This window comes from Etheostoma cragini, chromosome 17 (genome assembly GCF_013103735.1).
Source record: "Etheostoma cragini isolate CJK2018 chromosome 17, CSU_Ecrag_1.0, whole genome shotgun sequence".
Taxonomy (NCBI): domain Eukaryota; kingdom Metazoa; phylum Chordata; class Actinopteri; order Perciformes; family Percidae; genus Etheostoma; species Etheostoma cragini.
Window position 1 is genome coordinate 20273154 of NC_048423.1, and position 26361 is coordinate 20299514.

Below are 26361 nucleotides of genomic sequence, written 5' to 3' on the forward strand. Positions count from 1 at the left end.
TCAGGGTCATCCCAGAGGGCCAAAGCATGTGGAAACTGCAGCACTTTTTTAAGGGTAAAAATTTAGGCGAGAAAATCTTATATTTTCAAGTGATTTTCAAGAGGTTAAAATCTTTTACATAACAGGAGCCTATAATTTCGAAGCCTTTTTCTCATCTCACGTTCCGATCTCCACACCGCTGTTTTTAGACAAGAATTCACGTCCTGAGATTGATTACGTTGTCAGACACATGTAGTAGCAATCTGAGCCTTTCAGTACATAAAAAAAATCCCCATTAGGTTACATTGGAGCATGGTTTGCGCCGGCCCGTCACTGCAGTCTCGCTGAAACACTCTTGTCTTGGTCTGGACTTGGTCTTGATACACTCTTGTCTTGTGGATGACTTGGTCTAGGGGGTCTTGACTACAACATTCGCGACATAAAAATATTTTAGAAACCAGCTAGAGACAAGTGGACTGTCTTGGCATGCTGTCTTTAATCAGATCAAAGAACAGAGAGCAATGTGCTGTGCTCTTTCCTTGTTTGAGTTTACCTGAAGAGATGAGTTGGCTTGTCTATTGAGCTTATGTTTTTTTGTTCATTGATTAATTTACCATGGAGTGAGATGGGATCTTTACAATTTAATATTCTGACTGTTGCTACTTCACACAGGACTACTCTGCTACTTTGCTTGATTGATTGTTGCTGAGATAATTCAAAACACAGGATCACAGTTATGTTGAATAAAACTGTTCAGAAAAGAGACAGGATGGAATCTGAATTGGAAGAAGGCAGTCGTCGGAAGAATCGGAAAACTCATCATTATGTATCTATGTGTTTTGAAAATAGGCTGTTTCCTCAGAAAACCATCTTGGGCCTTAATATAAAGTCAGACTACTAGTGCGTTATGCACTCTTTAAGTGTTCAGTATCTATGCAGTCTGGACAAAAGCAAGTACATTTCCAGAGTAATGCCTGACTTTGCCCCTCGCCTTCCATGCCAAATTTCAAAATTTCATGTTGTGAGGTTTTTTAACCTTGTGAGGTTTGATCCCCCAGTGGCTAGAAATGGTGATAGATGTAAACCAAGCCCCGGGTATCCTGCTCTGCCTTTGAGAAAATGAAAGCTCAGATGGGTCGATCTGGAATCTTGCTCCTTATGAGGTCATAAGGGGCAAGGTTACCTCCCCTTTCTCTGCTTTGCCCGCCCAGAGAATTTGTCCCCCCATGAGAGAGAGACCTCATGGCTTTCAAATGAGCAAATTGACAGTTGGTCAAGGCTACACCCCCAGCCTCCACTTTTCAGCATTCAAAAACTCAACATGACTTGAGGAAACATGTAGCGGTAATTTTTCCTAAATTGTTGTTTTTTTTGTTTGTAGGTAGGCAAATGTTTGTTTTTTAGGTTACTTATGTTTTAAACATTTTCTATATATACAGTATATTTATATATTTATTTTTCCAAATTTGATGTGATAAGTCTCTTTATTTAAGCTATTTTGTAATTGATAAATTTATTTTATTTTATTTTATTGATTGGATAACTATAATTCGCTAGTTATAAGATGATTATTTTGTATTTTTGTCTGTCCGATTTAATGCTTGTGTTAAAAAAATAAACCAGTTACTAAGTACTTGAGTAGTTTTTTCACCAAGCACTTTTTTACTCTTACTCAAGTAATTATTTTGATGACTACTTTTTACTTTTACTTGAGTCATATTATTCTGAAGTAACAGCACATTTACTTGAGTACAATTGACAACAAGAGTCCCGCCCGTCTAAAAATAACCGCAAATTGTTTGATGCCAAACCATTGTCCGTATCAAACGCAAAAGGCAACTGACCAGCAACAAGCTGGCTGGGAGTGAGAATATGTTGGGAAATCTAGAGCTGTTGATCCAGATTAACAGGGATTAGACTATATCCACAATGTTCCACTTCCAGGATTGTTCCGGTGCGGAAATTCTGTCAGATACTGCTTTCTTTCTGTTGGAATTTTAAACTCCAACTGGTTTCTGAGGACCATGGTTAACTGCTCCTCAGCTCTCTGCAGGGTGAATCCAGACAGCTAGCTAGACTATCTGTCCAGTCTGAGTTTACTCTTAAACAACCTTTGAACGTACACATGGTTCACCAGACAGGTTCCTTCCCGAGGCTATTTCGCAGCTGCACCGAGGCTCCGTCCAACACTTAGCAATGCCTAAAATGATTGGGGTTGGTTTAAAGGAAATCCAATTAAACCAGAGCACGTTTTTCTCCCATCCCGAATGCTGTGTGGACTAGCAAGACATTAATTTGCAGCGCCGTGGAGGAAGGTCTGGCAATGTTATCTAAATGGGGATTGACTCCCTTTTGGAGCCAGTCACATAAAGAATTCAAAAAATTGAATGTATGTGCGGTTTTTGGCACCTCCGCATTAAGCTTGCCACTTGACACACAGCTGAATAAACAGACCATGGCAGCTTTACAACACGTCATATTTACAAATTTATGTCAATTTAAAATTAAGGCTCCAAAGCACGGATGTCTCATTTTGTTAAATGCCTGCTGCCTGTCTCCTCGTGTCTTCCTCGCCTCTTCCAATCGCACCTCAGGTGGAAGGGACTAAGACGCGAGGAAGGGGAAGTGAGGAAAGGACTAGAGGATGTACAAACTGAGAAGGAAATGATTGGCAGGACAGGGGACACGGCAACATAGGGAAAAGATGGAGAAACACAGTGGCATGGCCATGGGAAGTTATTATTGTGCTGATGGAGAAGATGCAAATATCTCTAGAAATCTATTTACATCTCCATACCGTCAGTGTTCAGCACCATTGTTCCTCTGAACTGAAAAAAAATTCATCACACTGACCAAATAAAAACATGTTATCCCACTCCACCCACACATGTACTGTATTCAGACTCTGCTAGAGAAACATGATGTTTGTAAAAAAATATGAAATGTAGAAGTGTTGTCTGACTTTATAAAGTAAGGATGATGATAATTGCATGCTTATCAATCCAAACACATATGTGGACACAGCCGGGGGCATTGCCGCAGAGAACATAGACTCTCACACACTCTCACACACACATGCACAGGTCTGCCCCTGGGATTATTTTTAATTAAACCACAATAATAAGAGTGAGCCTGTCGTTTTCACTGTCCCCCACCTTTCCTGCTCCCCCACGACCGAGATCTCATCCCTCCATCCTCCTTCCGAACATTCCATCCACCTAATCTCCCTCTTGCACACAAGCACACACACACACATTGTAATTATCAGCCTTACTTTTACACTGCAATATATAATTACATTGTCAATTTGCAACGCTAAGATTTACTGCCGTGGCAGTATTACCGAGCATTTCTGCAAGAACAACAATGGCTGTGCCAAGCTGATGGCCCAAACTTTATTTACTTTTAAATTATTATTCATAGGATTTACAATGGGGTGTGTGCAGAGCGTGGAGTAAGTGCCAGTGCGTGTCCTAATAGTATTGTGTTATACAACGCTATGTTGTTAGCAGATCACTCAAGCCTCCCATCTCCTGCTCTGTCTCATTTAGCCAGACACAATGGAGCCTGGACAATGATGATGTGGAGTACTATTCACATCAGTGTGTGTGCGTGTGTGTGTCTGTGTGTGTCTGTGATTATAGACATGTGCAACCACACACATAATTATTGTATCATGCATCTATTTGAAAGCATACATGTGCCAGCACCTGAATCAATACGAGGGGACAAGCGTATGTGTTCCAGGACACGGACACGCACATGTACCTGCATGCAATTTTCCAGAAGAACATTCAAGCTGCTGTTGTACGTTTGTTGAAGTGGTACTTGTGCCTTGGGAGCATTAGGGACATGAAAGAGTTTAACCCCCGGTAACCCTAGAGTATACCCTGCTCCTGAGATGGTGAGATGAGAGGAGCAGAGAGGAGGATAGAGACATGGGTGAGAGCATTTGAAGAGCATTCCTTATGCACTAAGGTAATATAGTAAGAGCTGAACTGAACAAAGGAAACATATTGGCAAAATGTGTCACTGGAGCAAAATACAAATGAAGCAAATTGAAAGGGTAAATGTTGCAGATCATACGTTCTTGTTCATACAGTTCATGTGGTAATACAAAAGCAATCCTTTCTTTTTCAGCTGAGCAATTGGAATACATCTGAGGAGTGAATGAAGAGAGGGAGCAAGAACAAAGCAGTGAATCAGAAGAATAAACCGTTCTGATTGTTTCACGATGGTTACGTTCTAAACAGTATTGCAATGCCATCTCCACAGGGCTTTGGTCTGGCTAAACATACATTCCAGGATTGGAGAAATTGGGTTGTTTGCATCCCCTTAAACCAATCACAATTTTGCTGGGCAGAGCTAAACTCTGGACTCAGCAATGCTGGCTCTGTCTCGGGAAGGAACTTGTTTTGTCGGCGCTATGCTCCGGACGCAGTGACGGTGCCTCTGCGAAATGTTTTTGCAGGGTGCAAATGTTCCACCGGATGGCCCTCTTTAAGGCCGGCTGTCACTCATCTTCCACTTTCTATGTGTTGGCATATAAAACTCTGATGGAGTTTTGAGGGATACTGTTAACTGCTCTTCAGATCTGCAGGGTAAATCAAGCCAGCTAGCTAGACTATCTCCCCACTATCTATATCTGCTATCTCGAAATGTACTGTTGATCCAAACAAAGTTGCAATTAAGTAAGAAAAGTCACACAATTTGTACAGAAAAAATCTAGGCAGGCAGATCAAGACCGTTGTAAAATATTTCCAATTTACTGCATGTAAGTTATGAACAAGTGAAATTGGAAAGGGCCCCAGTAATAATGAACAGCATACAGAGATATTTCTCTCCAAAAAAGGGTAATGTATTCAATAGATACCAACAGTCAAATAGGTCAGCCAGAGTGGGTCAGAAGTAAAGTAGGACAAAGTTAGAGCAGAGTAATAGCTTCCTGGGCAAACATGGCTCAGATAAGCTGGGATCTCCGCACCTATCACTGCAGCTGGCTGCAGGTTAGAAGATGTCTATCTTGTAATTGCTCTCATATCTATCTGCGCCACCTGAGCTGCATTCATCTCTGTGATTAGCCTCTAGTATTGCAGGCAGAGCAGTAATGAGACTGATACCCGAGTAACCTAACAACTGTATGGGTATTACATCAGGGTCTGTGTTCCTTTGTGTAGGTATAAGTCATTTTGCAGTGGTTTGCTCATGGCCTTTCAGTAAAAACTATTTTTTTAAATAGAATACTTTAAAATCTTTCACTAAAATTGTCCAGCTTATCAGTACATGTATAACCTTTAACCTGTAACAGTTGGTATAGTATGAGTCTTTATGATTGCTCTCCCTCTCATTTTGGCATGTATAGTCGTTCTGAGTAATGTTCATGAGCAGCTTATTAATATATATATATATATATATATATATATATATATATATATATATATATATATATATATATATATATATATATATACTGTATATTGTAAACAGTTCAGCTTTCAAATGTTTACTTAGAGTAAAAAGAGAGGCATTATTAGCACAAGGAACTTCAAAGTGGAGATTTCAATTTTGATATAATGCTGGATAGCAAAAATTAACAATGCATCATATTTCATTGTTATATTTTGTGAGTAGAATCTTGATCTGCAACATTCTCTGCCAGATAAATGTAGTGGTGCAATGTTAATCTCCACTAGACGACTTGCTTCAGAAGGGTTGAAAATTGGCAACTTCCCCCCATTTAGTGTTTAGCTTAGCACAGCACCATTGCATCCTCCACAGCTCCTTTTGTGTGACCCACGCTGACACTCCCATTACTCAGAGGAATGCTGTCTGCTGGCCCTGTGTCAGTTCCTCAGGATAGCTGCAGCCTAGAAAGTGCTGTTCAGCCAGGGGCAGAGGGGAAAGAGAGGAGGCAAAGATTGTGAATAACTTCTGCTAATTTACCATCAGTACTAATGCACTGATTGCCAAGGCGTGCCACCCACTAACGATTTGCATAAATACATATTCTGTAATTATGCTGAGACCTTGTGCATGGAGGATCGACGCAATTTCTGAAAATAGTCTTCTTTCAGACTCTTAGGTAGAAACTTCATCATCCTTTGGCAAAATGCTGCTCTGCTTAAAAACATAATCTTATACATATTATACCTGCACTTACCTTTTTGCTGTCTTGATGGGCCATTTAAGGACCATATTAATATTTTAGCGCATTTACTACAGCGTACATATGCTTTAAATTACACTCTTGTGTTTGGATTTTTGCAATGTGTTTTTCCTACCTTGCAGACAGCCACTGATTTCAGGTAGTATAACATGAATAACTTTCAGGGGCTAGACACTGAGTCAGTTTGAGTTTTTTATCAACAATATTGCCTGTTAAAGGGAAAAGATCATTACTAAAGGTTGTTGGTCCGGTGAAAAGGAGATTACAGTTTTTTTTTTTTTTAATAAATACAATACACATTTTCTATGTGCTCATTCCGCCACTTTCAAAATATAAAAAATAAAAATATCCACTGCCAGTCCCACGGTATCAGAAGTTTGGATAGTTGTCTTGGAAACATTACATAGCCCAACAGGCAGTCAAGTGACAGTACTCGGATCCAATGGATGTCATAATTGTCAGATTGACAGCACTCTAGCCAAATGGATTGGTGGGGGGGTGGCAATCATGTTTCGGGGGGGCCGGTGTCAACCGCCCCTGTTGGTGAATTTAAGTGGAAAGTGTGAAGCTCCAACATCATTAGAGTCTGGTCAAACAGCAACATTTAAAATGGAAGAAACCACGTCCTTGCTCTCACATGCTAGAATTAAAGGAATAGTTTACATATTAGGAAATTTACTTATTTGCTTTCTTTCCCAGAGTGAGTCGAGAAGACTAAACTACTGTCATGTCTGTCTGTTTAGTACATCGGTAGAGTCTGTGGGCAATGTGTAATAATTACAGCAAGTAAAACCAAAACTTGAGTTTTTGAGGTCTTTTAAAGTGGATTTTTAAACTTTATGCTAAGCTAGGCTAATAACCTCTTGGCTCCAGCTCCATGCTTAACCTCTTAAGCCCGAGCGCCCCAGGTAACTCAGTCCCAGCCAGGGCGCTTCAATCGACGGTGGATGAGGAAAGACAAACTTTTGTTTGTAAACTGGACGGACACCCGTGAAGTGACTGTGCGCTCTTCGGTACACAAAACCTTCAGTGGACGGACCGTGAAACGGAAAGTAAAAAGCGCTGGTGTGTGGCAGACTAAGGCTGTACCCGTTCCAGACTCTGTAGCTGACTAAAATCAGTATAATAACAATTTGTAATATGATGCGTTGATCGGCTATTACAGTGTTCACCATAAAACAAATTGTTGTTTTACCTGTGTTCTTATCTGTATTAAATAAAGAACTGCTTCCAGAAGTAGCTGGATGGACATGTCTTAGATTTTATATACATTTATTTGCTGTGAATTAACTGTGGTCTTACCTGTATTTTACCAGTTTTTGTTTTGTTTTATTGTAAATGAATGTCCTCAAGTAAGAGTCAAACTTAATAACCGTCATAGGGTTTTACTTGAATAGAAAAAAATATGGATATTTTTGATAAACAAAGCCAGAAACCATACCTACAGGGATGTATAAGGGAAATATAGTGTGTTTTAAAGTTTGGTATCTGAAAGTCAAATGATGGTACCCAAATGTCCGTCTAAACATGCTTCTACTAAAACCTCTCTAACTTTGCTGTGCTTCACTTCATAAGCCTAAATGTTTTCACAGGTCAGGTTTAGATGTTGTGCTATGGGTTTCTAAAGGTTTTTTGGCTAGAACTGCAATATTCCAGAGGGATATTCCCTCCAACAATTGATTGTTTTGTTAGTGCTTCATCTTCATTTCCTCTGAACCAGTATCATATATAGTGATGCTTACACCTCTACATGAATCTCAAAAGTTTTCCCTTTATTGTGATACCCAGATCATTAAAATGGACCTTGTAATTGCAGAGATATACTCCATTCCCTTTTGATTTCTCATTTTCAAGCAGGGGCCTGAGCCAAAGGCCTAGGGCTTTAGAGGTTAATGCACAGACAGACTGATATTGATCTTCTGCTCTAACTTCTCTTATAACTTCTAGCAATACAGATGAGTACATTACTCCATTCAGTTTGAGCAGGTAGACTTTTGTTGTATCCTAGATTGCCAACATTGAGCTCAATTAACTAAATGCCCTTAAGACCTTCCTCCACAGCGCTGTGGAGGAAGGTCTGGCTAGTCCACACAGCATTCCAGGATGGGGGAGAAACGTGCTCTGGTTTATCTGCATTTGTTTGAACCAATCACAATTGTCTTGGGCGGCGCCAGACAGAGCCACGGTGCTTTTGCAAAATCTTCTCTGGAAGGAACTTGTTTTGGTAGAACATGTTCAAAAGCTGTCTGGATTTACCTTGCAGAGATCTGAGTAGCAGTTAACCATAGTCCTCAGAAATCCACCGGAGATTAGAATGCCAACACAAAGTCAATATAGAAACGTCAATATAGACTAGATTCCACTTGAGCCTTAAGATAGTAAGCGGAATGATGCAGTTAAAATGATGGATCAATGATTTATGCCAGTGGTTCCCAAACCTTTTCTGCTGGGACTGGCTTCAAGATGACGTTGCAACATCGACCCCGCTCGCTGGCTTAATTTGATTATAATCAGAAGTACGTGTGCATGCGAGTGTGCATCTCTCTTTATCAGGGCACAGCTAACCCTGTGACAGTGACCATGGCAACCATTATCTGCTGTCATAGAGAACATTAGCACTCTAATATTAGTGTTTAGCTCAAAGCACCACTGTGCCTACAGCGTCATAGAGCTGCTAGAGGATCTGTCCACTCTAGAGTCCAGTCGTAGATTCTGATGGTATGATGGGGAGGTTTTAAGGAGTTGATTCTCAGACTCACTGGTTGATATCATGAATTGTCCATAATCAGGCCGAATTGTGCTTTGATTTTATTCCCCACATTATTAATTATATTTCACTTCAGCTGCTAAAAGATACAGAGCAAAGGTAGGTTACCCTCATACATAGAACTGGAGTTGCATTCAGAAAACCTTGTACTTGTTTCATTATTGAAAATGCAGTCTGGATCAACTGAAGTTCCTTTCAGGATAAAGCCTGGCATCCTGTCAGTGTAAATTGGTGTAAATTGTTGCTATTTTTCACACACAATGGCTTACCTGGTTACTACCTACTTGGTTACCTCACTATTGTAGCCATTTGTAGTCTATTAGAGATGAGGCCTTGTGGCATCTTCAGGATTTTACGTTACGTTAGCTAATGATAGTTATGCATGTGTTGCAAAAACACAAGCATACACTTGGCAGCTAGTGGGGGGTATGCTAATGCCTGCGCTGTTTCAACAGAGCAGAGCAAAAGTTCCATCTCCCTCGCTGATTGTCAGCTGGCTGCTTTGTGTCGCAGCAAGAAAATCAAATGACGTAAGTATTATCTTCACGACTTAAGCAGACACACTTATAGAACAACGCTTACCAACAAAATACATGTACAAAGTTCAAACTGTATTCATATTGTGGGACAATTCACTCTCAAGGATTTCTAGTCCTACACTGTTTACTCAGCCAGCTAACGTTAACTTAAAGGGATACTTCACCAATTAGCATTAAGCTTTATATCAGTAGAAACCCGGTAGTATTTTTGAATGACCTTGCTTCCCTCCCTCTTGTGCCCCTGAGACTAGATTTCTCTGCATTGTGTGTCTGGAAAAAAAGCCTCTTATGATGCAAAAATCCTCATTTAGTGTCATCAAAGGCCTTTTTGCCCAGAGGTTTTGGACTACAAACCAGCTAGTTCCTCATGGTTTCAGCCTGCCCATAGGGGGTTGGACTCTTTACCCAAAGCTAGCTGAAGGGAGTCGAGTGTCAGCCACCTTTTCTTTTCACTTGGTACAGATTGGAGAATGTCAGGAAACTTTATTACAGACAGAATACTCAACACACTTCCCAAGCTTTGCCTGCCAAGGAGACCGGCACCTCAGCCAGCGGTGTCGCCCGATGCCGCTAGCCGGGAAAGGGGAAATGCCAAATGAGGGCAACAAAATCATTAGACAACAAAATGGACTACATCCAACTTTACTGAAACTCCCAACGCGAGTTCAGAGACTGCTGGGTTTTTGTTTTTGTGGAAACATGTCTGAACAACAGTGTACCAGACTGCACTATCTAGCTACCAGGTCTGCTAGCCTTCCTAGCAGATGCTGGGAATTTACATGTTTGTAAATGGTAGGTGTGGCCTGGGAGTGGACTCCCAGAGCAGCAACGCAAGTGCATTCTGGGATTTGGTGTCTTTCATCCACATGAGCCAAAAACACATTTTCTGGCGTTTCTCAGCCTAACAGGAACTCATTCCTAAAAAAAAGAAAAATCACATTTTTACTACATAAGTGACCCAATTTAAAGATATATTTATCTTTTCAAAGGTGAAATTTCTCTTTAACTTAACATTAGCTTTGGAGAGATTGTGGGATTTCCCAAACTGAATTAATACCGCACACATAAACACCAAACTTTACAATACATTTAAATTAACTGACACTTTTATCCAAAGCAACTTACAATGTTGCCATATATCAGAGTTTGGACGTCGCTGGAGCTAGCTTAAGAGTCTTGCTCAGGGACACATTGGCTGATGTATCGCATTGGCAATTGAACCCAGGTCTCCCACACCAAAGGCTTTGCTACGTCAATCGTGTTGTAACCATGGATGTATTAAGAGAATAATATCTGCTATAAAAAACGTTGTAAAATCGACAGATTTAGCTCCTGTGCATCCGTGAACTTAACATGTAGCAGTTATATTTAACGTTGCCCCATGTCAGTGGCACAGCGGATGTGATCCAAACATCTCTAGTAACAAAGATTGCAAAGTGTTGTAAAATTGAGTCGTTTAATCTAATGAATCACAGTTGCTGTATGTCCCGCTGTGTTTCCTGATTTATTTTCAAAGATAAAAATGTGTCAAAAATGGTTTTTGATACGACTCTGTGATGTTGACATGGAAATGAGTCATAATTTAAGTGATGAGGCTGGTGTGCTCAGATGGCTCTGGCTCATGCTCTGGATGTATTGGCTGTCACTCTGATTTGAGCACATTCTACATGTCTAGTTCAACAGTTGAATCTATTTGTATATTCTTTTTGCTTTTGATGATGCACAAGGCCAATAAGGGCATTACTAAGCTTGAAAGTTTGTTAATAACTTGTTCTTCTCAAAGAATTTTGGTCTCAAACTATATTTGTGGTGGTCTTAAAAAGGTCTTAGAAATCATTAAATTTGACTTTACAAACAGTGCAAAGACCCTGAATAGGACAGGCCTGCTGGATTCTTTTCATTTTTTGATGGAAAGATTTAAAAAGAATATGTTCACGGCATTTAGTCTCCGACTGGGAATATATGGGTCAGATTGGTGGGATTGCTGTGGACAAAGTACACACAGCCATACGTTGATTTTTAGCACCGCACAAGACAATTGGGATTGGTTTAAAGAAATACGAACAACCCTTTTTGTCTCCTATCCTGGAATGTATCTGTGGTATAGCCAGACCTTACTCCACAGCGCTGTGGATGTAGAGCTGGCAATGCCAAACGACTGAATATGTGACATCTGCTGTGCATTGGAAAAGAAGAAGACTACTGAGAACTTTAATATTATCTTCACTATTACCACACTTAGAATGTGAGCAGAAGCTTTATCATTTAATAATTTAGTCACAAAAGCTCTCTTACATTTTGGAGGATGGGATAGGATCATTTTCTTTGGTCAATAAAGTTGATAATATGCTTTTACTGTGGCTAAAGTAGGACCAAATGGAGGATTAAATATCTAACTTTTTAGTGATAGACATGCTTCAAACCTCTCAGGAACCTCACAATAAAAGCACTGCCTAACAACTGGACAACAAATGTTACACACTATTTAATCATTTTTGAACCGAGGGCCAATTGCCAGCATTTGGCAGCTTTGAAAGAGATCTGACAATCATCAGTTTGATGTTTTAATAACAACTTGAGGCAGTTAGATCTGCAGAGGCCAGATTCTTGAATTTAAAAAGCATCTGTTTATAAAATAAATTGGGAATTACATAATGTGGCAATCACAAACCAATGCCAAATGTGGAAAAACTGCAGACGTTGGCAGAAGAATAGAGGCCAATACCTTATCCCCAGACAGAGAGGGAGATTTACCTGAATATTTGGCCTAAAACTACTCCTCATTATACTCAATTATTAGGCCATTGGGAAGATGTTTATATCTAAAGGAATCTTTTTTTCTTTTTTTTCTTCTACATGGTACTCTGAGCACTTTATCAGTAAAGGGTCAGCTTGAGGTGGAGGCAAAAAGATGTAAAAGAGACCCATCCTGTGTCCGACCTCTGGCTGCAGGGTCAGACAACACATCTGATGTGTGAATGACGTGTTCTTCACATGTGTTCCTGGCAGCAAGGTTAAGTACGACTTTTTCTGCTTAGTTTGTTGACTTTAATTTGTCTTACCTAACTATACACCAAGGATCCTCTTTGTGTGTGTGTGTGTGTGTGTGTGTGTGTGTGTGTGTGTGTGTGTGTGTGTGTGTGTGTGTGTGTGTGTGTGTGTGTGTGTTCAAATGCACCAAAGCAAGGCTTGTCATGACCCTAACTGAATCTGAGGATGCAGTCATTTGAACACATTAGAGATGTGGTTGGACAAGTACAGCATGGGAGGGCAGGGTTCGGTCTCATCCCAAAAACTCCTCTGTGGCACAAAGCAACATCAGTGCAGAAGAGACAGCTAGTGGTAGAAGAAGTGTCCAAAGGGGAGATGGACCAACTGAGAGGGCCTGGAGAAGAAAAATCTCAACTGGCGTGACATTTGGCAGATGGAGGGAGCGCGGCTGAGTTTTGTCATCAGAGCCGTATATGACCACAAAATCTGAAAGTGTAGTATGGAGAAGATCCCGTCTGTCCTCTTGGTCATGTATCTGCATCCCTAAGGCACATTCTGTCAGTGTGCACCACAAGTCTTAGCCAAGGGCGCTATACTTGGCTGCATAACCAAGTACTCATCAGTACTGGAACAGAAGCAAACCACCACAAACAACCTCCCACAAACATCAGCAGGACAGTTCAACTTCACATGTTCCATACCAGCTGGCCAACATCAAGAGCATCACACAACACATAATGATGGAAAATCAACTCTGTAAAGTAATATTTATTCTGTAAAGTAATATTAGTAGAAATTAAACAATCATCCATAAGATCAAACTTAAAAGCATTCATATACAAGTAAGAAATCTTCAATAAAGCAAAGAATTAGAAGCAGAAAAGACACACATTTACTTTATTTTGTAAACACATTATGTAGAAGAGCTACCCACACATTGAAGTATTGAGAAGTGCATAATGTTATCACAATAAACCAAAGATTTTCCACAACCACACAAATCAAATAAGCAAAGCAGACGTGCTTCAGATAACTCAATTCCGACAAACATAATAGCAGCATCCCAGTATAATACCTAAGAACTATAAAAAGAAAACGTATAATCTTCACAGCTTTGCTGATTTTGTAAATATATTATGTATAATAGCCCACACACACAACACATTTGAAAGTACAAACTGGGTGTGCAGCCCTGCTGGCCGGCTGGGGTTGATGTGTGCTTGAACTGCTTGTTGGTGGTTGCTTGTTGTCTGTCTCTTCTTGGCCACGTGCTCCTCTTTGTACATGTCTCAGCATTTACCCTGCATTCATTTAGAAATATCAAGAAAAAGGATCAGTATAGAAAGACAAAAAATATTCAAAGAAAGAATATTATACTGAAAAAAATTAGAAACATTTAAAACTGAAAGCATGCAGCCAAGGAGCTTTCCCCTTTATTACTTATTTATTAACAATTTGATCAATCTAATCTAACATAGAAGCATAATAGAATGAGTTGTAATATTGCACACAAGTCAACAATAATGTTTGCTTTATTTCATTCATAATGACATTTTGTATTTAAATGTTACTTACAGGAATAAAAGCAAAATGATACACCTTACAAGACTACATTTTGGAATCTGAAACATTATTTTAACATTTAATTGAACACAACTTAAATATGGTTACGAGAGTATTTTGTCTACTACAAAACGTTTTTCTATTTCCCTGGCAGACGTCGTCCATGCCTTTGCATCCTGACATACATTTATTCAAAACGCCAGTTCATTTTGTCATGTAGCCTAGCTTCTGTCACATTCAGATGTAGCTAAGCCAGCTTTGGCAGTAACACATTACCAACTCCGTAAAGTTGGGAACCAGAGGGTTTCTGGTTCAAATCCCCGTTTGGACCAAAGTACAGCGTGTAGACTGGTAGCTGGAGAGATGCCAGTTCACCTCCTGGGCACTGCCAAGGTGCTCTTGAGCAAGAAACCGAGCCCCCCTCAGCTGCTTAGGGTGCTGGCTCAGCACTGGAAGCCCACTCACTCTGACATTTTTCTATTGCATACAGGACCTGAGCATGTGTGTGTATTTCAGGCCTGTGTGTAGTGTGTAATAACAACAGAGTGTAAATTCTATTTTCCCCATAGGGGCTTAATAAAGAGTGTAAATTATTGTTATTATAAATTATTCTGCTCAATTCTACAGAATGACAATCCTAAAGAAGGTTGTGGGTTTATTATGCGTTGAAAGTGCCATGACATACATTCTTCATGTAATTAATCTAAGTTCAATTCAATTCAATTCAATTTTATTTATAGTATCAATTCATAACATAAGTGTGTATTCACATCATACATTAGTATTCAATAATAAGTGACACTGCTAGGTAAACCTAATGCCTGACTAAAGACTATTAATCGCATGCTACACGGTAATAAATGGTCTGTAGCAAGAGGAATTGTTAGCCCACCTCGTGCCTACTGCTAACTTTTACTGAGAAAGTACTGACCACCAACATCAAATAAACCATGAACTATTGTAAGTAACAGCTAGCTGGCGTCAGTTACTTGTGAAATGCATAGATAATGTTTAACAGTAAAATCTCAAGTTAGCTTGCACCTAAGTTATAACATATTTGAGTTTTCTAACATTAGCAATAACGTGAACTAGTTTGAGGTGTATGCATAGGCTAACATTTTAATTAGCAGCACATTTCTAGAATTTAAGAGTGATTAAACATGGACTTACCTGCAAGTAATGCTCGGGCATAATCTCACAGTTTGTTCTTCTTTCTTTTCTCTGCTCTTGACTCATGCTGTCTTTTCGAGGCCATTTTCTAAAAAAGTTGACTTAGACAGAGAAATGAGATTCAGCCTTAGTCTAGCCTTCTGTCAAACTTCGTCAGGCCAGCCGCAATCCACCGGACAACGGGGAGCTTGGGAAGTTCAATGTGGATGTTTGGGGGTGGGGGGCAACATTGATACTTTCTTGGGCAATCAAATATATCTATTGTTCTGCCTGTTTTGTGATATGCATGCCTTAAGTGTTTAATATTTCTACACTTAACTAATATCGGCATTATAATTTTTATGACTATGATGATTTTTCATCAGGCTATTTTGGTGCCCCCCCATGGTGGGAGCAGACATGGTCCTGTGGTCTCCAATAACAAAACTGGCATATGTTGTGGAATTAACGGTACCATGGGGAGATGGGGTTGAACAGGCTCATGAGAGGAAAAAGATCAAATATTTCCAAGCAGCTGAAGCATCCCAGGCTGGCTGGAAGACCAGCATCTTCCCGGTAGAGGTGGGATGCATGGGATTTGTTGCCACATCTACCACCAGTTTGCTGAGAAAAAGAGGCCATCAGGCCATCAAGTCCACGTCAAGTGCTGCCGTAAAAAGCAGTAACTGGCTCTGGATGAAGTACTGGGCAGCAAGTAGAGACAGATGGTAATGCGTTCAAGCTTAGGCCCGACTCGGGGAGAAGGACGCCCCTGCCATGCAGAGCCCATAAGGTATATAGAGAGTATCGAATGTAGGGGGTTGTACCTGGGATGGTGGGTACACTGTTGAGCCCTCTGGAGACAACGTGGGCTTCAATCATCAAAAAGTCAATGAAGCAGGGTGCCCACCTGATGACCCTAATGACATACCTTACCCTCCTTTTTCCACTCAACACCAACTGCTACTGTCAAGAGTTTCCTACTAAAGGGGTTAAAACATCTAGTTATATTAGCTTTACTACTAATCTTTTAGTTAAAAAAACTAATTATGAAGTTTTTTGCTTTTAGTTAAGATAACAGAATGTTAAGTGCATCACAGACTGATTTATGTCAGTGCTTAGTCAGGTTTTCAAATTCAATTCAATTCAATTTTATTCATAGTGTCAATTCATAACAAGAGTTATCTTGAGACACTTTACAGATAGAGGAGGTCTAGACCACACTACAGAATTTACAAGGACCCAACAGTTCTAGTAGTTTCCTCCAGAGCAAGTAACAATGCGACAGTAGCGAGGAAAAACTTTCCTTTTAGGCAGAAACCTCGGTCAGACCCAGGCACTTGTTAGGCGGTGTCTAACGGGCCGGTTGGGGTTAGAATGAAGAGTGGAAATAACAAAAATAGAAAAAAAGTAGTTTGTAGCAGTTCTTTGTAGTAGTTCATGGCATAGCAGGGTACTGTGGGCATTACAAGGCACAGCAGGACGTAGCTGGGCACCGCAAAGTGTAGCAAGATGAACATGGCATCGCAGAACGTTTAGCAGGACCATGGCGACAGCTGCTACCATGATTTTGGAGCCTCTCTGATCCGACGTACATGCTGGGGAAAAAAAAGAACATAAGGGCACCGGGGAGTGACTCCCCTGAGCTAGGTTAGTAACAAGCATTTCTGGGACATGGATGCACATAAATGGAAAGATAGAAAGATAGAGGAGAAAGGAGCTCAGTGTGTCAAAGGAAGTCCCCAGCTGTCTAAAACTATTACAGCATAACTAAGAGAGACAGGGTAAAGAGAGAAGCCTGGTCAGGCTAGACCTCTCCCCAACCGGATCGGGCTGCATGCCAAGTCTCCCTTTAGTTTTATTATATTCTTGATTATATGATAGATAAATCTGACAACTATGACGAGAAGCAGGTGGGCCGGGTTAGGCGGACGCTGCGACTCCTCACTCCCTAACAATATTCAATTCTATTTCCTAAATGTAAGCTTTATCAAAAAGGAAAGTCTTAAGCCTACTCTTAAATGTGGAGACGGTGTCTGCCTCCTGAACCCAAACTGGAACCTGATTCCACAGGAGAGGAGCCTGACAGCTGAACGCTCTGGCTCCCCTTCTACTTTTAAAACCATTCAGTCATTTTTTTTTGTATTTTACCTGCGTTGTCTGTATGTATACTCACAACCAAGCATACATCCATGCATCCAAGTTATTTCTGGGCTATTGAATTGGATGAAAGAAACCCACATTTTTGTTATAAAAAAACAAACTTGAGAAATGGATCAAATTTGACCCAAGGACAACACAAAGGGGAACACTTTGATCTCACAATCTGAATCTCTTTTCAACCTTCAAATGTATGGCTGGTTGTAGGATAGCTAATGTCTTCCAGAGTAATTACATAGTGTCACATTTTCTCCCACTGTTACCAAATGTTCTAATCAGGTTGATTAAATCTGGTTGCAAGCCAGCCATTAATCCCCACCTCTGCTACAACACACTGGCATCATGAGCATTTTGACTTCCTTCTGACTTTCTCATGCTTATCATCTCATCTATACTGCAATTATCACAGGAGAATGGCAGACCCCTGTGGTAAAGGAATTTCATATCAGCCATATCATAGTTATTAGAAACACTAATGCGCTATCATTTGCTGCTGTGAGTATAATAGGCTCGTAATCTGTTTTTAAATCCATGCTGGCTAACCTCCTCTCCCTTTCTCTGTCTTTGCTCCCTCTCTGCTGCCTTGTCGTCCTCCCTCTTTCTCTCCTTTAGGTTTCGCGGTGAACCTCCAGGTGATCTTGGCGAACCCGCGGGCGCAGTTCAAGCGCCGCGGCTCCCAGCCGGGGATGCAGGAGTCCGACTTCCTCAAGCAGATCACAAAGGTCACAGAGTTGGAGCCCAAGGCCAACAATTGCACCCGGGTCAGTAACCAAGCACCGTTGTCACCATGGCAACATATTAAAAAAATGCCTGATGTGCTGCTTACAGCTTAGGGTAGATGTGCAACGGATCAGAAAACTGACGGGTCGGGTCGGTTCACAGTCACAGATCGGATACATTTTCTGATCAGCCCAAAAACGGGGGGTTATAAAACACAGCACGTTCAAGCTGGGGAGTGGAGTTCACTTTCCAGGGGAAAAAAGAACTTTCTTCCTGGAAATATGTGTTCCTTTGGAGTGTTTTAATCCAAACAACAATCTTTTTCCTAAACTTAACTAAACTTAACTGTCTTCAACGCGTAATGCTCCATGTTTGTCGCCTAACATTAATCGGCACGTCAGCCGAAACAAACGCAAGCTTGTGGTGCTCTGTACACGGGTCAAACCTCCCTGTTCTCTTCTAACTCAACTACCAACTGGCGCTGATACGGCAGAGCTCTGTAGTCAGCCTTCACAGCTTTTCGAGTTCTTCCGCTTTTTCAGTAGCCGTGACTGACTCTATCAAATGATTTTAGAGTTCATATGAACAGCAAATTGCATTGCCTGTTTCTTTTAACAGCAACCCTCCATAGAGATTTATCAGAATTCTTTCACACTAATATCAGTGTTAAACTTTGCAATCAATCTGCAGGTCACATGCAACTTCTGACAACTATTGGTTAAAGCCTCAGTGGGGCGGTTTCCCAGACGGTGATTAAGGCTAGTCCTAGACTGAAAGGTCTTTTAACGCAGACTAACAGAAATCTGCAGATGCTCATAATTTTACGAATTTTGGCATGTGGCACCTGTCACAGAGAAACTGGGGACTTATGTGGCAGTAAACCTACAGTCATTGGCTATTTGTGAATTGAGAAGACATTACATAAACGTTCCTGATGCTGCAATCCAGGAAAACTGCAAGGTACAATTCTATAAATATGGGAACTTCCCGATAGTTGTAGGCTGCATAGATGGAAGCCATATTTCCAGAAAATGTCCCTCTTCTCCAGATGCTAAGGAATACAGGAACTGCAAGATCTAGTTTTATAAATGTCCAAGGTTTTATGAAAGTTTTTAAACAATGTTGCACGTTGGAAAAGAGCAACTCATGATTCCCGGATCATCTCTGTGTTCTCAGTTTGAATGAGGAGCTCACAAGGGAATATTGCTTGGTGACAGTGGGTATTCTCAGAAGAATTTTCAGTTTATTCCTTACTACAACAACGGAGCAAAGGCGCTACAACCAGGCTCATATGCGGACTAGGGGACTAGTAGACACACGTTTGGGGTTTGGAAGCGTTGCTTTAAGTGCCTTCGGAAAACACATGGATTCCAACCAAAAAGATGCTGCACTGTTATCATTGCACAGCTTTTCTTTACAACTACCTGAAACAGCATGGATGCCAAGACTCCCTGATACAGGAGGATGACAATCTAGATGTACCATCATTTACAACAGAGCACACAGAAGGACTTGCCTACAGAGATGCTTTTGCATTGTGTCACTTTTTATGTTACCTTGTCACACTTCTGCTGGGATCCGATGCTTTTTCACATGTAATGAGCAAATTACTGTATTTTAAAAGTAGGTGTATTTGTCTTGTACATTAAAGAAACACCCAAAATCCAAGATGATTTAATAAACTACAGTATTTATATTTCAGATTCACGCATTGTTTTGATATTTGAGGCTTCTCTCTCTCCTTCATATTCATTTCCAGTTCTACTTGGAGGGTCATTTTCATTTCATGTTCCTTCTTAAGGTACTTCAATTTGTACTTCAATGGCCATCTTTTCGTGGATTATGACTCTTGTTTTGGTGACCAGTACCGGCAGACACTGCCACCCTAGCTTCTGAGGATGTGTAGGGTAAATTACCTTGTAGAGCTTCAGTTATTTCCCTTTGACTTTCTTTCCTTGTGCGCTTTTCTCAAATGTACTAAGACAGAAGGCATTTAAGTCCCCCCCCTAGTCCCCACGGAGGGGAAAGAACTTCTGCGCTCTCCATTAACTCGTATTGCGTGAAGGTTCCTGCTCGTCAATTCAGTCTGCTAGCAAACAACATAAAAATGCCTAAAAGCTGCTGTGTGGTGATGTTCACTACCTAACAATGTAAATAACCCCAAACTGAGCTTTCATGAAGACAAAATGTCTTGTAAAAAAGATGTAAGGAATCAGCAGGAATAATGGAAAGACTTTGGGATCTGACACTACCTAACGTTATGTCTGATGTTATGTGTTAGCTTTACTTACATACATATATTTAATTTATTCAGGCTGGATATCTTTATTCTATATTCTAAACTCTGAGTTTCTGAGGACTATAGTTAACTGTTCCTCATATTTCTACAAGGTTAATCTCCAGCACGTTTACTCGGCCTGCTTCCCCCTCCTGGGTCACATCGCTACCTCGATGTGTGACGGCTAGTCGAAAAAAGGGGACACACACAATTTTAGATGAGCCGCAGCTAAGCCGCGCTTATAGTAAGATAAAGTTGTGTGGTAAAAATACTGGGAACTAAGCAATCAGCCCATAACAAACAGACACATGTGCCAAATGGGCACTGCACCACACTAGTATTTATTAAATAAACTAGTGCTGTCAAACGATTGAAATATTTAATCTAGATTAATCGCAATAATGTCATAGCAACGTGAAAGTGATTGCATATTTTTATCCATTCTAAATGTTCCTTGACTTCTTTTTGGCCCATTATCTTTTCTCATTTGAATGCTCTTATCAACATGGACAACATGGACATGGATAGGCTTGCTTTGTGCAAATGTTATTTTTTATTGAAAACAACATTGGCATATAGCCTACTGTAGTGTTAAATTCCACACAACATTCTCACTTGGAGCAAATAATCCCTCACACAGTGTTACACTGTCCATCAATAAAAGGGTGAAAAAAATACTTTGACGAAGGGGCGGAGAATTTGCATCAGCTGTGTGCTTGGCCATCAAGTGGTATTTCAGACTGGACGTGCTGTGATGATCGCTCTGTTCACAGCGACAAAACACACAGATCCCTTTGGTCTCGTCAATGGAACATTTAGCATCTTTTATAAAGTAAACTTTCCATCATAATCCATTTGCCGTCCATTTCGGCATCTCAAGCTCGCCATCCACTCAAAACGTAACGTTACTACTCTTTGGCCAATTTGTAAGCCTGAACAAGTGTGTGCGGCGTGCCTTTTTTTTTTTCAGTCTAGCTAGATCTGGTGTGGTGTTGTTGCACCAGCATGGGAAAAAATACAAAGTTTGCTAGGCCAAAAAGGACTTTAATCTTGCAGTAAAGAAATGAAGCGTTTTGCGTTAACACTTTTAACGCGCTTAACTGACTGCATTAAAATAAACAGAAAGGCTACAGTAAGTAGATTTGCTCTACACCCTCGATTTCTAAGTACACTCCTCCCCTTGGTCAAAGGTCATGTCGACAGTTAAGATTTCAATTCAGCAATATGCAGCAAACGTGGTTTGTGTTCTCTGTCAAATTAAAGGGATTTCTCTTTACTTTACTTCTCACTGTGTGTGTGTGTGTGTGGTGAGCAGATATTAAACTGCAGCCATAATAATGGCTACTATCCCAGCAGTAGCTAACCATGGGGGGGCATCCCTCCCCACTAGTATTGACAGCATGAGTCATCCTTTAAACAGGTGGCTTGGGCTAAACTTTGAGCTTGAATTGGATAGACATGGTGTTATAGCTCTATCAATTCTAGTTGTGTGCTTTGACAGCTCAGATCGATGCAGCTCATGTGGAATCACCATGGCCCCTGTCGGCATTAGGTTTTATAAAGCCACTCATCCTGTTGACAACCAGCACAGAGACGCCTTAAAGGAATTTAAACATCCCGTCCCTATTTTTTCCAAACAGGCACAGAGTCAGTCATTTATACATGTTAGTTGTTTTTGTTATGTTTGCTTTTTTGTTTTATAAATTGCTTTTAGTCTGTATGGGGCGAATCTAGCATAATCTGCTAGACTGAGAAGGATTTTATTTAACATCCTCATTTAGTGTGGGGATTACTTTTGCCCTAACCAATCAGCAGTGTCCGACTTATCCATCACATGACATCACTGGACACCAGGGTTGTAGTACAGACCACCTAAACCGAGACCAAGTCATCTCCAAAACCAGAGTGTATTGAGGCAGAGTCAAGACCACAGACCACATTTGTGTTAGACAGCCAGAGCTTCTCCTGTTTCCCGCATTTAATTTCATGGGAGTGTGTTTAAAGGGGGCAGAGAGGGGGAGGTTCACGGTAACTAATTTCAAAGTACTCAAGTATTACAACACTGGTGGACACAAACACATTTACCCATCAGCCTTAGAAATAAGCAGAATGAAGAATTGCTACTTTTTTAAGTCCACTAACATTAGCAGCTAGGCTTCAATAAATCTCTTTCTGAACCAGTTTGGCGCCATTTTTTGGCAATTTAATCTATTTTTACTGTCATCCACAGTCTATATCCTGGCTACAAAGCTTATTTATTTTTAGATTACAGTATTACTTGGAAATGATGGTGTCCTACTGCAGTATGTACACTTATATACTTATATGTAGGTTCTAGGGAACAAGCTAAAGTTATGGAATTAGGGGCTGAAAATTGGGATCTTACAAAGAACTTTTACTGTAGTTATTTCTTTACCAATACTTTAGTTATTTTTACGTGATGGGTACCTATTTCTTTATTTGTTTCAGGGTAGATGGAGTGATGAAATGACTTCTGAATCACTTCATAAATATGAACTTTGTATTTGTTTTAAAATTACCCTATTTCTAACAAACCGACAAACTACATTGTTCATTTATAATTTAAGTGGGATTCAATTAGCAATGGGGGTGCATTTGTGTGTTTTTTTCCCAAACAAAAGACCAGGGACAGAGTGTAGTCATAGATACTGTCGGCTTCTTCAGACTGTTTCAGGTATCGTTCGCCACACAGCTCCTCAAGGTGTTTACTGTTTTTCAGTTGTGCGCACAATCTCCTTTCATCCAAGGAAATAAATATAGCACGATGAAACACAAGTATGACTCACAGTGAAGAGATCCCCCCTTGTTACACTAATTTACATGATAACTACTAGATAACTACGGGGATGGCGGGCTGTTAATAAAAGCATTGTTGGTCCCTCCACTTCTTTATTCTTTTAGTTTTAAGATAACATCCCTCTTTTACAAAGACCATTTAAAAATGATGAAAACCCACATTAAAAATAAATCACTTTATTTATAAATGGTCAAATACAAATATTAAAAACGTTTACTGTGAGGAGATCCTGTTAAGTCCAGAACCAGCTTCAGAACAAAGGTAGTCGATCTGTAGTTCCAATGAGACATACTGGGACAAATGCTCCCAGTCTCCTGAACTCATTACCACCCCAACTTAGAAACGTCAATTAATTCCCCCATTTCAAATCACAACTTAAAACACATCTGTTTAAAACTGCCTATTCCAATTGAATCTCTAGGCTCTGCCTTTTTCTGTTATTGTTGTATAGTATTTTTTGCTGTTATTAAAATGTCTTATGTATACCCTGTATGACGTCCATGAGTGCCGAGAAAGGCGCCTTGAAATAAAATGTATTATATGTTTGGATTAGAGATGCAAAAGTAAAAGAAACATATACTGGCTTTTGCTGCTCTAGCCGCTAGCCCCCCACACACACACACACACACACACACACACACACTGCACACTGAGTGAGCACAGCAGGACCAGAGACAGAGAGGGTGAAAGACAGCAGTGGGGATTTGGCAGCTATAATGTGAAATACACCTCTACCCAAAAAAAGTGTCCAAAGTAGCACAACTTTGGACTGTCTTTGACTCTGAATAAACAAAGGACAATTGCAGAATTTAAAATTGACGTTTCAGAATCCCGCACACATGCAAAGCTCAACCAGCTTCAGACAGCAAGTGGCAGACAGAGCATGGTGCTGCTTATAGGGAGACTACCAGAAACTGTTTTTTAGTCACAGTGGTGCAAATATCACATGATGATGCATCATTCCACAAAATGTTTTGTCGTCTGTATCATCAAGTTTCAGTTTCATTCAATCTATTGCGCTACGGTCAGTCTCTTTGTTATTCGCATCTTTCTTGAACCGTTCAGACTAGACACGTTTCCTTTTAGGGGCAAGAGTGTTTGCAGTGCCAAGTTTGACCTTGTTGGGATAACAAATGAGAAATCTATGATTGAAAGAAGCGTAAAAAGCTTCTTGTAATACGAATAACATTATCATCTGCAAAATAACGATGCAAATCAAATCCACACTTTAACGTCGTACATGAATGTATGGAAATTAACATCTAATAATAATAACAATAATAATGACGAGACATGACAGGACCGCCGTCATGACTGTGGTGATATCAACATGCAATATCGTTGACGAAAAAGACACACACACACAAACACATACTGAAAAAGTGTGCCTGTCAGTGTACAGAGCTCCATGTGAGCATGGACTTCCATGACTGTCAATATAGGCGGCATCTAACGTTAGCTACTCCGCTGTGCTGTGAACTTCGAGTCTGGGGAGGAGGGGCGCGGGAGACGGCTCTCTCCAGTATTTTGAATTTGTATTGCAGTAACTATTTTAAACACTAGCTGTCAGTATTACATATAGCACCCTTAAGTGTTTTATTCTGTGTTATGTGGATCGAAAACACACTGTTTTGTAGGCTATTATACATTTCCTTGCTGCATTTATTAATATCTCATCTGATCTGAATCAGTTGGTTTCTGTCATTCAAACAACAAGTGCTAGTTTAAAACTTTTACAGCTAATGTAATAAAATCTCCACATAAGTCCATAAATAGCCTACAGATAATGGATTCAGGCAGGGAGAACGAGAAGTGAATGCTCAGGCACACAAGTATTGGTAATAAATGAACTGGTACACCCTTCCGGGGTAATTACCCTCTACATTGAAGGCTGTAATCTAAAGCATTACCAGTATTTCAAATCTAATGGCCAGATTTTTATTCAGCCGCCTTAGTAAACTGAATTTAATTTAATCCTGTTTATCCCTTCGTGACAGTGCAAACAGTATTTCCATTCTTTTCGGAGAAAAGATGCAACAAGCAGCGCCTTTCCCTGGAATCAACAAATGTGAAATCTCAATTTACTGTTTCACTGTATATGTGTACAGGTCACACTGCAGGTCCCTGGGGGATTATGGGTAAATATTTCCTGCAGGGAATAGGATAAAGACCCCCGGAGTTGCTGTATCATCATTTACAGCTGGCTGCTGCTGTCAGCTCTGTGTTGAAACTATCATCATCATTATCAGCCCCATTACACTAATGGAGGCGCCCTGCCGCTGATATTAATACGGGCCATTAGCGGGCTGTGACATCATCAGTCAGCGCTGCACAGACAAGAAGTTGTGATATCAGCATTTATCACATCACAGTTACAAAAGCAGTGGGACGTGACCTCATCACTCATAAAGCCCTGTCATGCAATTTTATGATGTCATGTGTTTTTGTGTGAGTTTTTACAGTAAAAGATTCTATCAAATATCAGACAAGCCAGTAGATGTAGCTAAATAGAAGTTTCAATCTTAACTCTCGTGTTGTCCTGGGGTCTTTCTGACCCCAAATTACCTTTTTTGATGATGATGATATTTATATTTTTCAAATGCTCGGTAAATAATGGTAGTTGTTTACTACTATGCACTTAATGATAAAAATAGAAACTATTACAATAAAAGTAATTTGATTGAATCATGGGTGTTTTACTGAATTTAATAACTTCTGTTGTCCTCTGGGGTCAAAAAGACACTACTCAACAACGACTACTCAAAGCACTTTTACATAGGTTGTCATACAAGGTGCCACCTGCTCATCAATTGAACACTTACACACATTTACAAATGTCTTGCCCAAGGACACTTCAACATGGGACTGCAGGGCCTGGGATCGAACCACCAACCTTCCGATTGGCAGGCAACCATTCTACCACTGAGGTCAGAAGAGGAAGAAAATAATGATGAGGTGATAGATCCAACATACAGACCGCACGCTACTTTTTCCTCTGAAGAAGTCCCCACATTTCCTGCTGCAGAAATGGAAGAGGGGTATGAATTAAAGGAAATTGATGAACCTGATGATGAGGTAGAACCTAAAGCTGCTATAGAAGAACTATCAAGAGCAGTGCACCTGTTGATGATGAAGATGAAAAATCAATAGATGAGCTAGAATGTAAAGCTGAAATAGTGGAAGTGTTAGAAGTGTAGGACTGCATCTTTTATGATGAAGATGAAGAATCAA

At 40.3% G+C, this 26361-nt stretch overlaps 1 protein-coding gene across 1 annotated transcript in view; it reads left to right on the plus strand.

The window, feature by feature from the left end:
* Positions 1-26361, plus strand: part of b3gat2 (beta-1,3-glucuronyltransferase 2 (glucuronosyltransferase S)) — a 90629-nt gene that overhangs the window by 48811 nt on the left and 15457 nt on the right. Inside the window, exon 3 of the mRNA XM_034898293.1 lies at positions 17927-18075. Coding sequence (XP_034754184.1) covers positions 17927-18075 — 149 coding nt within the window. The remainder of the gene's footprint in view (positions 1-17926; positions 18076-26361) is intronic.